We start from the raw sequence: 15884 nt of genomic DNA, 5'->3' as shown, positions 1-15884 counted from the left end.
CTAGCGAGTTTTTCGTCTAGCGAGGCATTCGTCTAGCGGGGCACCACTGTAATTGTACAGCACATATTTAATGATAATCTTCACTGTTCTCTGGGGTTTTTTTTGGGGGGGGGAGGCAGGGGTGAGGAGTGTTGCTAGTTGTTAACAAACGAACTAGGAACTAGGAAGAAATCTTTTTCCTGATAATGTTTCTCAATATCCCCCCCCCCAAGACAGCTGTTTCCCTTTCTGTGTGGTTACACTTGGTATAAGGAATTTTAAAAGGTGTGCCCATTAACAGGTGTGTTCATCCACTTTGCAATCTACAATACCCTTCCCATGTGCTCATGCTGCTTGTCTAAAATGGTTGTCAGTAAGTGATGTAAGGATGCGTGTGAAGTCTTCAGTTAACCTCAAGTGACCTGAAAAGTACCTATGAAAACTCATGGAAAGTAAGAGAAAGGAGTGTTTTCGTTTTGTCTTTTTAATGGTACAAAGTCAGTAAATCTGGAGGGAGGGAGGGGGGAAAGCCAACTGGCCATAGCATCTATAACATCACCAATCTACACTACACTTACCTATTTTCTGGAGCAATCCTAATTCCCAGCAGGGCTGAACAGAGTGTACAAGTCACTGCTGCATCTGTGGCCCTGTTGCTTGTGCTGGCCTGAGTAGGAAGGAGGGATGGGGGAAGTGCAAATGCTAGCAGAGAAGAAAGGCCTAAATCAGGCCAATTGTGGATAGCTGGGTCGACTTAAGATCCAGCAAATTTCTTGGTCAGCCAAGCTAACCTCCTTCCCTTCCCTGAAACACCCCGTTTCAAGGGTTTGCGCTGGTGGGGATGCCACTAGAGACCATGCTTTTGGAGGGTGCAGTGGGAACTTCAATGGTGGCAGAACTCCCGGCGCTCTGCCAATGGATCCCAGCAGATCCAGGTACTGCCCACATCCTAACCTCCTTCAGCATGGCAGGTCAGGGGTTAGGATTGCTCTGTTGCACACCAGTCTTCTTGATCTATAAAACCTAAAATGGATTTGTGTTGATTCTCTAAATCAGGGATGGAGAATCTGTTGCCCTCCAGGTGTTGCTGGACTACAACTCCCATCATCTCTGCATATTGGCCATGCTGGCTGGGGTTGATGGCAGCTGGAGTCCAACAGCAACTGGAGCGCTACAGGTTCCCAAGCCCTGCTCTAAGAGATAACTACTTTCAGTCAAGGCGGGCTCATATGCTAAGGGTCCTGTGGTTGCTGTTCGCCAGTGGTCCATCTGCATTCTATTTGGGTAACGTTGGACTAGCAGAACTGTGTGTGTGTGTGCTGGTTGCTGAAGACATGTCCCTTGCCAACATTGCCCCATGTGGTAGCTCTCAACATGTGGTGAACTGCTTTCCCTTACAGAACCTATGCCTCAAAGTCACAGCCATTGGCCACTTGTATCAGTTGTTGTCATTGTCTTGCTATCGAACAATTACAGATTTCTCATTCCTTCACAAGGTATACTAAAAAGGCGAGATAGTGAGGTGGGAAGCAGCATTACTTGCCATAGGTATGCCACCACAGCTCACAGAATCATGCTCTTTCTGAATTAACATGGCTAGCCTTTCAACAACATGAAAGCAGAATTTGCTCCGCTCCTGAACCTTGGATCAACACTCTCTCCATATGTACATATTGTATATATATATATTGTATATATACTGTATACCAAAACAATACACACAATGAACAAAATCAGAGGAAGGCTATAGCTATCCTAGCTAATAGTTTGGCACTTATTTTTATTACCAGCAGCAGGGAAACTATATAGAGATCAGGTGTACGCTGAGCAACAGAGGTAAACAGGCTGAGGAAAGAGCCCAGGCAGGTAGGACAAGTGTTGGGATGTAACTGCAGTGCTTGTAAAAATAAATCCATCGCTACATGCACGGGCTGGAGAATTTCCCCCCACATTAGCCCTGCCATGTAGGGCTACAATTCCACAAGCAGTTCTGACAGAAGTTGCTGTTACATTCCTTGGCTCCAGAGTTACAAAGCAAGGTTGACCCAGGGAAGATCCCATTAGGAAACATGGCACCGAGAGGGCATGCACGAAAATATGACAGGAGGTGACTTGTTTCATTCACTTTAGTCACATACCTCTTTCCCCTGCCGGGATCATCCAAGAATGAATGAACAGTAGAAAAACAGGGAGGAAATTTAAATATGCAATCAGGCATTAGTTGGGACTCGTGGATTGCTGTGCACTAGAAATAAATTAATTTTACTCTGCTTTTATTAGACATCTGATTTATGGTTGTTGTTTTTTAATGGCGAAATTATTTATGTTAAAATGTATTTAATACAATATAGAAACGTCAATGAAAAGGAAAGGAGAAAATAGGGAATTAACACTGCAGTGTTAAAATTTATAAACAAAGGATAGTTTTATCTTAATTTTAAGAGGATCATTTATATATAAAAAAGGTTATCACAGATCACTACATTTTTCAAAGAACATTGGATATGAGTTTACATGCAAATTTAGCTTCATATATGCACCTGTATATGGGGGATGAAATCCTGGCACCACATGAAGGCAAATGCACACGGACTACTTAGGAGTCAGAATTTCATTTTTTTTGGATTAATGCATGTGTGCTTTAAAATCCTAACAGGATTCTAAGCTGCTTTAAGAGTAGCAACTAAACCAGCTCTCCCTTTGCTGGAGAACTTACTCACTAAAAGGCACAACTTGTGCCAAGACTTCTGGCAACATGAATAGTAACTGAAGCTGTATTCTTGGGCCCTGTTATACATGTTTTATTGCATATTAAAGCATATGAACAACTGAACATCTATAGAGACCTGACCTAGCCTTGGCATTGTCAATTCATTGGTTAATTTCTATTATTGGCTGTTTGGTACATATAATATGGCTTTTGCACAACAAGAAAACTCAAACCTCAACTCATCTTAGCCCACCTCTTAAATTAGAAACCTTTTATGTTGTAGTTATTCAGCAGTTGAAAAAGAAAATTGGCCAAATTTTGCTGCATTCCACAATGATTTAATAAACCAACATAAAATTATTAGTGGTAAACTGACTTCAAAGCTGAGGCATACCAAGTGGAGTAACCCAGGCAAAAACACATTATATTGGAATGCAAAGTATATCAGTTTGGGGTTCTGTTCTTCTTTTATTTTTGCAAGGAACAGCAGCCATCAAATTCTCTTATTGCAGATCTCTCCTGCAAAATCCATGTAGTTTTTACGTTCCGGCGTAATGTTTTCTCTATGGATTTCTCCACAGGTAATCTTCTCTGAAATGTTACATTGGAACAGAGCCTGAGAATAGAATCTGATCATTGGTGGGTACGATCCAGAACTGAACTGCCTCTTTAAATCCCAGCCCAAGTGAACCAGCATGTAAAGTGATGGTTAAGCAATTATGACCATAGTTCTTTAAACAATCTTCTACAGTTGAGCCCTATATACCTCTACTCAAAAGCATGTCTCATGAGGTCAACAGGATTTTACTCCCGGGTATGTGCGTAGGGGATTGCAGCCTTAAAGGTCTTTCCCTGTAAAATTATTTTTCTTTTTAGTGATATTTAGGTTTATTTTGGGGGGGTAGACAGTGGATTTGCCTTGCTCACACCCTATGGCATAAAGAACTAGAGGTGCAATACGCAGAGGGATGACACTTTGTCCAATTGGTCCGCGCTCAGAAATGTTTAGGCCACAGCTGCTCACCTCTGCATGGTGCTCTTCGTTCTGCTGTAGGACTTCAATTACCAATTCCGCCAAGCGAATTGTATCTTCTAGCTTTTTGGCAGGTGTGACTAACCGACCTACATTTTCTGTAGTACAAGAACTTGAATTAAAATGGAGTGAGACAGGATAGGCTCAATGTAAGGCCAACAGAATGGTTGCTTTTTTATATATATAAAAAAAGAACAGAAAAGAAAAATCTCAGGATAATTAATAATAGTAATAAGAATAAGAATAAAAAAGAGGAACCTCTACTTCATGCAAGAGTTAAAATGCTATGTAGTTAGTACTGAGCAAACCATAAAGCCACGTTTGTTGTTATACCATGAAAACAGTGCTCCAGCTTTGCATTTAAATATGCGGTACAAATTGTTTTACTTTGCAGTTGGGACGGTATCAAGTAACTACTTGAAAATACATTTCCTAGAGACAGCATCTTGGTATTATCTGCATAGGGAACATCTGATTTCACAGTTTATGCATACATATGGTTGTGCTGGGGATCTCAAACACTGTTTGTGATTTTGAGTATTATCTAAACTGATCCAGAAATGAGGAATGTTATGAATACAGTCATGCCCCGGGTTGCGCATGCTCCGGGTTGCGTAAGTTTGGGTTAAGAACGCCCGCAACCAGGAAGCGTTTCTGGAGCGCACGCGACCCCCGGATGCGCAGAACGCTTCTGCACACTTCACGCATGCGCAGAAGCGCTTAAATCGTGCTACTTCCGGGTTTTCGCCCCCCCCAAGTGTTCAGGACCACAGGGCGGTTTACAGCATAAAAGTACACTCCAAACAAAACAAAACAACAACAGTCCATGAGACTATTAAGACAAATCTTACTGACAATGCAATCCAGTTGCTCAGAGGTTTGTCCTACTGTGTTCAATAGGACTTTCTCCTAAGCACATGGGTATGGCATTGCTTCCTTAAGGTCAGCCTTTATAAACAATTTCCAGTGTTTCTCAATAACTTAGAAAACATTAGCTAAACATTCCCTTACTATAAACTTGAGCTGAACATACCCTTCCACTGGCTGTGTATATGCCAACCACGTCAGCCTCAACGTCCTTCTATCAATTTGCAAGGCCCTTAGCAACAAAGATACCTTAAGGGCCAAACCATTCCTTACATTCCCGCCTGATCACTGAGAAGGAGTCACTGTTCATGGTCCCCTATGGCTCGGATGCACTGCTCCATCCACCAGGAACCACGTGTTCAATACTGTGGGCCCATTTCCGTGGAACTTCTTACTGGCTGAGATCGGAAAGCTCCCCTTGCTGTTGAACTTCTGGCGCCAGGCAAAGAGCTTTTGATTTCGAGCAAGTTTTCTTAATTTATGGTTAATCTGAACTGGTTTTAACTTTATCATTGTATCTTTTTAACCTTACTGTACGCGGCGCTATGTGGTTTATAAATTGAACTAAACAAATTATAAGTGGTAAGTTACTTATTCATCCCAAGTTGGAAATTCCAAGTTCATAGGGAGTGAGGTCATTATTACGAAGTGACATCTGTGAGCAGACAAAAAATAAATAAATGTAATTTATAAGTGTTCTGTTATAAATTATATTATTTTCATCCAATGGAAAACTTAGGTTAATGATTCACAAAAGCTGTTTTTTTAAAAAAATAAATAAATCTACTTTGAGGTATTTTTTTAATGAATTTGTTTGATTTGTATCCATCTAGTCTAGCCTCCCGTTCTCACAGTGGCCAACCAGGTGCCTGTAGGAAGCCCGCAAGCAAGACCTGAGTGCATGGTGTTCGACCACTTGCGATTCCCAGTAACTGGCATATGGAAGCACACTGCCTCCAACAATGGAGGCAGAACGTAGCCATCATGGCTAGTACAATGCCTTGGCTACTGCATCCCTTTGAGGCTGTACCCTCCACTCACACTTGGGGAGAGGCTGAACCAGCAGATATAACCACAAGCTTACCTGCAAGAATTTGTCTCTAGGTGAAATGCAGATTCATCCCAAGCTTAAATTTCTTTTCGACAACATTTTTTTTTAAATTAAAAAAATTATAATCTCTGCCATATTAGAGAGCCATATTGTGGACAACTGGAGCATTGCTCAATGAAACGGCATACTTCTCAGTCATTTCATACTTAATTTAATTCATACAGATTCACATATCTCATGCAAAATGTTATGCAACAACAATGTTATTTTGTGCTGACGTTGATATTTGAAAATGTTGCATATGTCAGACATTGCTAGACAAAAAAGGTGGACACTTTGAAACCAATGCTATTTACTAGAAGCGCTGCGCTAGAAAATTTCTCTTTTTCAAAGCCTACAGTCGAGACTACTTTCCTATGATCTAAACTAATAGCAAATCAATGAGAAAAAGGCTAAACTAGAAAGATATATTTAATGAAAGAAAGGAAAACTATTACGGTTACTTGGTGCTTGCTTAGGTATGCCTTTCAGCATCTGATTTATCATGTTAGTCTGCGTTTGAATGGATGGAGTGGGCCCAGCTGGGGGCTTGGGCACTGACGATCGAGCTGTTCGTGAATGATGTAAAGAGACAGCGAAAGTAAAGACACATGTGACTTCATAAACAGTGACAAAAAAGATGAAAACTTTTGAACAAAAAGTAAGCAGAAATGATAAAAGTACAAATGGAATAGCTGCTGTTTTGCTTATCGTCAACTCAAGTACTACACAATTATGACAACAAACATTTTTTTCTGAAGTCGACAGATTCCACTATGCTACAAGAATTCACAATCTAGGATGCTTAAAATTCAGTGCGAATGCTAATTGTTATTTCATGTAGCCAAGTGCAAAAAGCAGGATTTTAGTACAGTCAATTAGTCGTGTATGTTTTTTTTTTAATTTAAAAAAACTTTATCTGCATGTGTCAAATGTGAAATAGCATTGCATGCCTTTTTATACCCATATCGTGGCAAGAAATATTGCCTACTATGGATTTCTTCTAGATATTGTGAGACTTATCAACTGAAAAAAAGCAGAAAGTACAGAAACGAATTGTTTTGCAATGACTGCATTTTGAAAAAAGTAAATAACACCATTCTGGGCTAAAAGGATTGCTATACGGCATTCTAAGGGCAATTTAAATATGTACTCAAATCTCTTGCTTTCTTTTTTTAAAAAATGTGTGGTTTCTGATTGTTTCCAGCTCATTATTTTCCACTTGGAATTCTAGTGGCTTTTATATTCTGGGTTGAATCATATATAAAAACTTGCCAGCTCTATCAAATATGTTACTTTGCTATTCCAAATGTTAGAATACTGCAAATCAGGACTTGACCCATCTGTCATATAGTTTGTGATATCAGCCTAGGGGGAGAATATATATATATATATATATATATATATATATATATATATATATATATATATATATATATATATATATATATATATATATATATATATATATATATATATATATAATTTCTGTATGCACACAACAACAAATTCTATATGATGAACGTACTTCTCCTATAGTTTCTGTTATGTTCAAGATCAACATTATAATAGCCAAAGCACTTCTCTAAACAATTCTGTCTGCAAGGAGTCTGGCATAGTTATCTAGATGGTTTGTTGCCAGAAGCCCTTTTTCTTTTTGCTTGCATTTTCCAGAGATGGAAAAGAAGGAGAAAAGAGAGAGAGAGAGAGAGAGAGAGAGAGAGAGAGAGAAAGAAAGAAAGAACCCAATTGTCTAGCTCTTTACAGGACCATGATTTCTGGTAAATTGTAATTTTGAAAGCGTTCTAAAAATGCTATAAAGGGCTGTATGTTCAGGGTGGTAGATACACTTGCCTCTATCAAGTGCAACTGTAAGGGAGCAATCCTATATACATGACGCTGGTGTAAACTTACACCAGATCAAAACTCTGTTCAGTCATGGGGCTGCTGTCTATTGAGCTCACCTAAGCCTGGCAGAGGGAAAACAAGTCTTTAAAATATGGTTTGGGTTATGCCACCCTTTATAGCTTAACTGATGCTGGGTTGCCAGGTCACATGACCAAGCTGAATGGTCTTAGGATCTGGCCTATGTCCTCCCCCCCCCCACTTTGGTCCCTCCTACATCACACCCCTGGAGCGCCCTTTCTTCAGGGCTTAGGACAGCTTAAGATCTGCCAGGCTCAGCTCAGCCAAGGATGGGGGAAGATACTCCAGCATACCTTCAGCTGAGCTGAGGGTGAGGAAGTTAAGCTGTTGGATCACTGCCTTGTTGTGGTGAAGGGGATTGGATAATTCAGAGGAGCTATGAGCTATGCCGTGCAGGGCCACCCAAGACCGACAGGTCATAGTGGAGAGTTTTGACTAAATTTGATCCAACTGGAGCAGGAACCGGCAAGCCACTCCAGTATCTCTGCCAAGAAAACTCCACGGACAAAAACAACAGGTTTGCCCAAACTGTGGGAGGCAGTGGAAGACAGGAGTGCCTGGCGTGCTCTGGTCCATGGCGTCACGAAGAGTTGGACACGACTAAACGACTAAAAAACATCAACAAGCCTGGCTGCGCCAGGAACCTCTTGGCTCAGCCAGAGATCTGCTGGATAGTAGCCTGCTCATTCCAGTGGATATTGCTTTAGGATTGCTCCCTTAGGCAGCAATCCCACACAAACTTTGCCTGCTTGGATTCCACTGAAGCCAATGGGATTTAAGAAGCCCATGTGAAGGATGGTATCCCAAATCTTAGTGAACCATCCGTCCCATTCTAAGAGGTATACACACTCTGTCAGACAAACAAAAGCCAAATAATAATCTGCCCATCGTACCCTTAATGGTCAGCCATAACCATAGTGGGTGACCAGAAGCTTAGTTTTCATGTTTCCTTTTGATATGGTGACGTTTCCCACATGGCAACCTAACAAGGCATGTTTGGGGTGACAAATATGGGGAGGCCAAGTTGCTGCTCTTAGCACATAGGCCCTCCCTTGTCAATGAGTAGATATCAGGGGCAAGAACAATGGATGTCAGGGTTGGGGATCTCTCCTGAACAACCCTACTGAGTCAGAACCTCAGTCCACATTCCTCACAAATAACGTACAAAGAACTTGGAAAGCTTCACTGAGCTTTATGAAATTTCTGAATGCCCTTTATAACATTTATGTTAGGAATATCTATACAACTTATGTTGACTAAATTTCTTTCTCCCTTTTTCTGAAATGGTTCTCCTTTCCTTGAAATGAATCCATCAATTCATGTCCCAAAACACCTTAGTCTAATTTCTCATGGGCTAAGGAAGGGAAGGGATACTAGTAAAGTTTTTTTTTTTTTGCCTCATGCTAAACACATTATTTCTGATTTTGTCTACTATTTCCCTTTGTGGGGATATTTTCTCCCCATGATGCTATGGGTCAAGGGGGCAGAATTTCACAGAACCACTGTGAGTCAAGAAAAGATTGGAAATGGAAGCCTTTTTCCTGGTGCAGGCCTCTTAGGAAACAGCCATCCTATCTAGCTTGCAATCTGGACAACTCATAATCTTTGATTTAGAGAAAAAATATATCTCAGGCTAGTCTTGGTTAAAGCCCTTTGAGGGCATATTAAATCTCACCTCAAAAGGAAAAGTGAGCTTTATTTGTCTTTCTGAGTTGGAGAAGACTTGCTGGTTTCCATGGCCTCCTGAATTTCTGTCCTTATCTTTGTATTTTGCCCCCATTCAATCTAATGGACCAACATCATGCAACTCTGTTTAATACGGAAATATTTAAGATGGTCACAGGTGGGTAATTTTTCTGGACACCAGAAGGGTTCAGAAAAATGATTTCAGATCTGATTTTTTAAAGGAGATCTTGGATCACTTCCATGTTAATCCAAGGTGAGCTTGGAAGCTCTCACCCATTTCTATTTTGTATTAATTGCAAGATGGCAGATCCAGGCCCAGGCCCAATGGCTGACTAGCCATCACAAGGGATTGCATCACAAGGGATTGCCAAACACAGTAAGTAACCTAAGTTATCAAAACTGTTTTTTTCCTGGCCTTTCTTAAGTCAGACTAAGGTTATATTGAGATGGAAGCTTCCCACTTCAGAGGTTCAAGGTTGAGCACTGCAGCTCCCAACTGGGCCTATGGGGACAGATGCTAATTCTGCAAATTGTTACTCCCTTGTTGCTACATCTATCTTCATGGAAATAGCACGAAAGGAAGCATTTTGCAGTTCTGAAGTTCACTGAAACAGTTCATTGAAACAAGCCAACCTCTTGTAGTCTCCATTTTGCTCTCACTATGCTGTAAGAGGGGATGGACGGACAAATTTTGGTCCAGCCCAGACATTGTGGATCAGGGAGCAGTAAATCAGAGACAGTATCGTACCCCTTTAATGGTATGTCTTGTTTTGAGAAAGCATGGTGTGTGTGTGTGTGTGTGTGTGTGTGTGCGTGTGTATACTTCTGCGTAGCTTGGTAGGTGGAGTGCTGGTAGGTTAGCTTCTTTGGCTCCGCTGCTGTGTTTGCACTATGCTGACCTTCAGACCACTTCCCTCCCTCCTTCCCAACAGCAACCCACCTGCCAGGAAGCTAGCATAGCAGCTTAGCCTCCCCAGGCAAGCCTCTTCTGCGTGTGTGTGCTTGTGTGTGTTCACCCAAAAATATTAAACTAAAACAACGAATGCTGATAACAAGAGCAATGTTTGGAAAAGGCTGTCGTTCCCTTGCACCAAATATATGCATGGGTCAATTATGTCACAGGGATCTCGCTGCAGACAATTTTCATCTGACCTGTTCCCATTCAGTTACGACGTGAATGGCATTTCCTCAAAGGATACCAAAGCCAGAGGACAATTGCACCCACGAGACACGGCTTAGCTGTGCAGCAAACCCTGCAGTAACTCAACTCTGCACCAGCCTTAAATATGTTCCAGCTACTGAACTTGCCAGCAGCTGCACATTTCTGCCAGTTGCTACAGACCTAGACACCTACAGTGACCTAGATGAAAAATATATTTCAGAGCTGACTGGCATTTAAATCCTGCAGCTGTCAAACACGCCTGGGTTGCGCAACTGCAGTTGGGGTGTGCTTGTTTGCGAGTGCCCGCGCACATGAGTGGGCGCCCAAAGCAGAAAAATATGGGGAAGGGAGTGAAGCAGAAAAAAGGGTGAGGAGAGTGAGAGAGAGAGAGAGGAATAAAGAAAGAAAACAGTGTAAAGCAAAGTGGCCATAGCAGCTGGCCTTATCAAGTATTTTTTTATATAAAAAAAACAACAACAAAACAAAACAGCTTAAAACACATGACCTATGGATTGGATTGTGCAGTTCTCAGCACATTGATCCGCTGCTCTGATTTTTCTTTTTTTTGAAATGAAATTGTAAAAACAAAAGGAAATAGGAAGAAGTATTTCTGAAAGCAACCAGGGAGGGATCTGTGCATATTTCCCTACAGCTCCGCAACATGCACCACAATAGTAATTAAAATACCCCTGCTGATTCCCTACTGATGCCAACAAGTGCATATAGATGGCTTCTGCCAAACTCTGGCATGAGATGTAATTGCTTCATGCTAGGTTATAAAGGCAGTGGGTGGAAACCAGGAACACCGTCACACTACAAAAGTCCAAATTCCAAGACCACCCTTACAACTTTCAGGATTACATTAACAGCATTTTTTTTTAAAAAAATTCTTTTTTATTACTATTTATGCATGTGTGAGTACTAAAGAGACCTGATTCACTCTAGCTTGGGGACTTAGGGACAGAGCAGGGCTGGCTGGCATTTGGATGGGCAGTGTCCCTGCAGAGATCAGTTTGTAGGAATTGGCATCTCCATATTCTACATGTCTTTTGTAGCTGTTGTGATTTACCTGATTGTAACAGCTCAAAAGAGGGCCGTTATAATCTCAGAAACACAATGACTCTGAGCTTATTGCCCTGCTGAGATGCTCAACCTCTTCTCGCATCCATTGCACAGAAGTGAAGCTCTTAGAATGCTGTGAAAAGCAATATATTTGCTCAGTACAAGTACCGAAAAGCTGGTATCCTACGGAATAAATCAATACCAATGGCAGGTATGAAAACACAGGAAAACTTCAATACCATTTAGAAGCTATTCCACTATCTGAAAACTGCTCGTTTTTGCCACCTTGTGGATATTTTTCTGTGATTGGGTATAATCTACAGTGCTGCAGCACTTTCTGTCTTTACATTCTAGGAATTACTTTATCTTCTTTGAAACAATAAATAGAATCAAGCACACATTCTGTCCATACCATGCCACTAGTCTCATGCACAACTCCTGTCCTGCTTTCAGGAGATCCCTTCTAGCTGGACTCCTGGTTGGAATCACAAGCAAACTCTCAGCTCTGGGGGAAAAGACCCCTGGGAAGAGAAGGCATCTTACAAGTTTGCCTGTGACGTGTGTGTGTGTGTGTGTGTGTGTGTGTGTGTGTTTTTAACTAATCTTGGGAGAGAAAAAGCAGGGAAACATTAGCTCCCTTTAGGCTCTCAGTGCTTTCTGTTTCTGATGGCTTCCTAGAACCCAAGCCTTCAGGTTCCTTCAGCATATTAGAGATGCAACAGCTTCACTGTTAGCTGTAGCATTGCAGTATACCCAGTTGCTAGTGTAGAACAATCCCAGATGCTTTTTGGAGAACTCTGTAGCTACACACCCCTTATATTCAACTTCAAAGTGTTTCATACCCTTACTTCCACCCTTTCATTGCTAGTGATTCCTTGGATGGGAGAGTAATGATTGGGAGAACATAGCCAGGGTTGGCTGCTGAAACAGTTCTCCAGCTGCAACAACTGACCACTGGTTCTCATACTCACCCTAAATGGAGAAGGGATGATGGAGGAGGCTGGGGACACCTCTGTCTGCCCTATGCAAATGTATATTTGTTGACTGGTAGCAGGCTCAGGCTTCCTTTCAGCTTAATTGCCATTTGTGGATGGATGTGGACCCGCATCTGCATGCTGCTCTATGCTGCCGAGATTGACCGACAGCATGAAAGCAGCATCCATGTATGTCCTCCTTAAATTTCTATGGGGTTTATTTTTTAATGGCAGGAGGGTTGAATGGAGATTGTACTGGGGTTTCAAATCCTGCCACCTCCAGTGAAAAGGATCAGGTAACAGGTGACTGGAAAGACCTCTGCCTAAAATCATGGAGAGGGGGCTAGAGAAAGAAACAGTCTTGTCCCGGGACAAGTCAGCCTCCTTTGCTCCTATGGGGAATTCTTCTGATATGAAAGAATCTACAGTACTCTGTTCCTCACACAGGGCTTCAATTGCATGTAGTCTGGCCACTACTCAACACTTTTAACGATGCAGAACTAGATTGTTTTTGCTTGCCTTCTAAAAGGTTCAAAGATATTTTACTACGTTGTGTTAGAATTGGCAATAACCATCTCTTTCTTTGCAAAATGCAAGGCGGTTATGATTGCGCTTTACTAGTTACATGATCAAATAACAACATTTTGGCTTCAATATCTGTTCCATTGTGCTTACTTTCATTGCCTACTCCATTTAACATGCAGGTTGTCTTTTGCAGCTAATCAACACCTTCTGACTACTCCAAACAAAATATATTCTTTTACCAAATCACATTAGGACTATACATGTACAAGGAATGCTCTGTTTTACAAGCTGTAATACGGTATTAATTGCCTTAAGCCACTTGCAGCAAATCAAGAACTATCACTAAGAACACTCTTAAAATCTACCTAACTTTGGCATGTCATATTATGCTTCTCTAGCAGAATAAGATAACCACAGTGAAAATTAGTGAGCCCTTTAGTATTGAAGTTATTCAGATATCTGTGCAAAACTGTACCTATGGAAATGTACCTAAATGTTGCTGCAATTATTATTTTCTAAGCAGACAATGTATTTTAAAATTCCATGTGCAAATATATGTACATGAATCTTTTGCATTACATTTTGATATGCTAGAATTCAGTGGAACTTGAATTCTCCTACTGTGTGATGTTCTACATCATGTGAGAATATTTCTGCTCACATGACTGTACTTCCCCCACTTCTCATCCTCTTTGCAGGCCCCAAAATCTACTCTGGAGGGTTGGGGGATCTTCTGGAACAGATTACTAGGAGTACAAAGGAGGCACATTGGGGAGGAGAGGAAGGGAAAGTTCCATTGTGAAATAATAAATCTGTATTGCAGCTTGGTGGGCAACAATGGATGTCACCCGTTGACTTTAGAATGAATTTCATGTGGTTGTGGTTTTAATACCCCCCATGTTCTTTGGTGTCAGTTCGAGGTGTACTACATCATGATACTTCCTGAACCAGAAAGCAAGCAAAACACAGTTTAATTTGAAATATGGACACAATGGATGCAATCCGGAACCATTTTTAATAAAGTGGGGGGAAATATATAGAATGCCAGAAAAATGTAACTGCAAGGTTGTTAGTGTAGCTCAAAGATGGCTAATCCACAGGTATAACTTGCACGTAAGATACACTGAATAACCAAAATATGGAGACTATGTTACCTATCACAAGGGACTGTTGACAGTGATAATCCCTTGCATGTCTGGTGAATATTCAAAAATACAGAGATGGACCAGTGAACCATGCTCACTGGACATGTTCAGATCCCCTCCATAATTCTGGATAGTCACAATATACATGGGTACTATTCCCTCGTGGTTGTCTCCTTATTTTGCTAATGTGCATCGATGCCTGATGCAGATGCAGCCTCCATTGTACTTTACGGATGCATCAAGTTGATGCATGTAAGGCTGCCTGTCCTTGTCAGAGCCCCCTTTGGTCATAAATATCTGTTTAAATTCTGTATAAATCAAGAGCACTGGGTGCCCTTGATATTGTGACAAAATGATTACCTAATAATATTCTTTATGCAAAGGGAAGGGTAGGCAATTTTAGTTATTTGTTGTAAGCTTTTCTTGGGGGACGACAAACTGTTCAACTAAAATAATAGATTTCCTAGTATTTTAGTATAGTTCATTCTGGTGTAAGTGGAATTCTTGTATGAAAAAAAATGAGATACTGAGCCACTTTGTGGTAGCTTCTCTCAAAGATGACCCTGACACAACCCAAGGCAGAATTTGCAACAAAATTATGCATTGCAGAAATATTTTCTCTCTCTAAAAACACTTCAAAATCCAGACAATCTGCTTTCACAGAACATAAACGAAGGACTCAAGAAAAATAAAGAAAAATAAATTAAATTAACAGTTCAGATTTTAAGAAATTTCAAATGAATATTTTTTTTATATCCAGAAGTCATGAAAAAGGTGGCATGTCTGACAAATTTTTACTGAATTATTTTTCAAAGTTTTTTTAATCTGAACTGTATTCTTGTTTCATTACATTACCACATTACGAACAAAAATAATAAAACAAGAAACATGACTTCTCTCTGACTGTATTGTTAGTTACACATTAACAGGAAAACAATTCAACCCGAATAGGGTATTAAACAGAATATATGAAAAACAAAAATGAGATTAAGTTTAGGTATCAAACAGTGGTTTGAACAGAATGTCAGACTGCTAATAGTACTGAGTTCTAAAATGTACTTTTAGGGTTGTTTTTGTAAACTTTTTCTTGATTAAACTGTGTCTCGTCTCCTAGTAAGATGGCACTGAATTTCTGTTCTACTAGATCTACTTAGGGGAGAAGGAGAACACTCATTACGGGAATTAAGACAGCACAAATTAACTCCTTAAGTATTACTGCAACTCCAACTTCTCTCTATAAAGGAGTACATATCTTAAGGAGCTACGGAAAGGAAAACAAAGATAAATAAAAACTCAACAATCCTAGCAATGTATAATATACAGTTGTTCACCTGCATCCTTTTGATTCTCTATATGAAAGAGAGAGAAAGCAACAAGGAGAAAAGAGAGAGAAACAAGAACAGATATGCAGGATTAATGAGCAAGTGGATCAAAATGCCCCCAGTTATGTGTGATATATGACATTCAAAAAGAAAAAAAAGTTGCCCAAATCTCTCCCACCACCCAGAAGCATGGGGAATCATCAAAAACGACTTGCTTTGCCAAGACAAAATGTTATGTTGTACAAAGAAAAAACTGGTGTTTAGGTGGTTTAAGCTCTGAGTACGCATACTGGCTATTAGACTGGTAAAACGAATATACACAATTTGTCCTATTCAGAGCTCTCTATAGAGGAATATTCAGGAAAAAAGAACCTTGGATAGCACTCTGTTTGAAAGATAACAG

At 40.5% G+C, this 15884-nt stretch overlaps 1 protein-coding gene across 1 annotated transcript in view; it reads right to left on the bottom strand.

Annotated features, from left to right (window-relative positions):
* CADPS (calcium dependent secretion activator) overlaps positions 1-15884 on the bottom strand; it is a 337985-nt gene that overhangs the window by 96031 nt on the left and 226070 nt on the right. Inside the window, 4 exon segments of the mRNA XM_033141314.1 lie at positions 2118-2126; positions 3714-3820; positions 6138-6248; positions 15491-15508. Of these exon segments, the coding sequence (XP_032997205.1) occupies positions 2118-2126; positions 3714-3820; positions 6138-6248; positions 15491-15508 (245 nt within the window).

The sequence above is a fragment of the Lacerta agilis genome, chromosome 2 (assembly GCF_009819535.1).
Source record: "Lacerta agilis isolate rLacAgi1 chromosome 2, rLacAgi1.pri, whole genome shotgun sequence".
Taxonomy (NCBI): domain Eukaryota; kingdom Metazoa; phylum Chordata; class Lepidosauria; order Squamata; family Lacertidae; genus Lacerta; species Lacerta agilis.
This window is presented reverse-complemented; position numbering and strand designations above follow the sequence as displayed.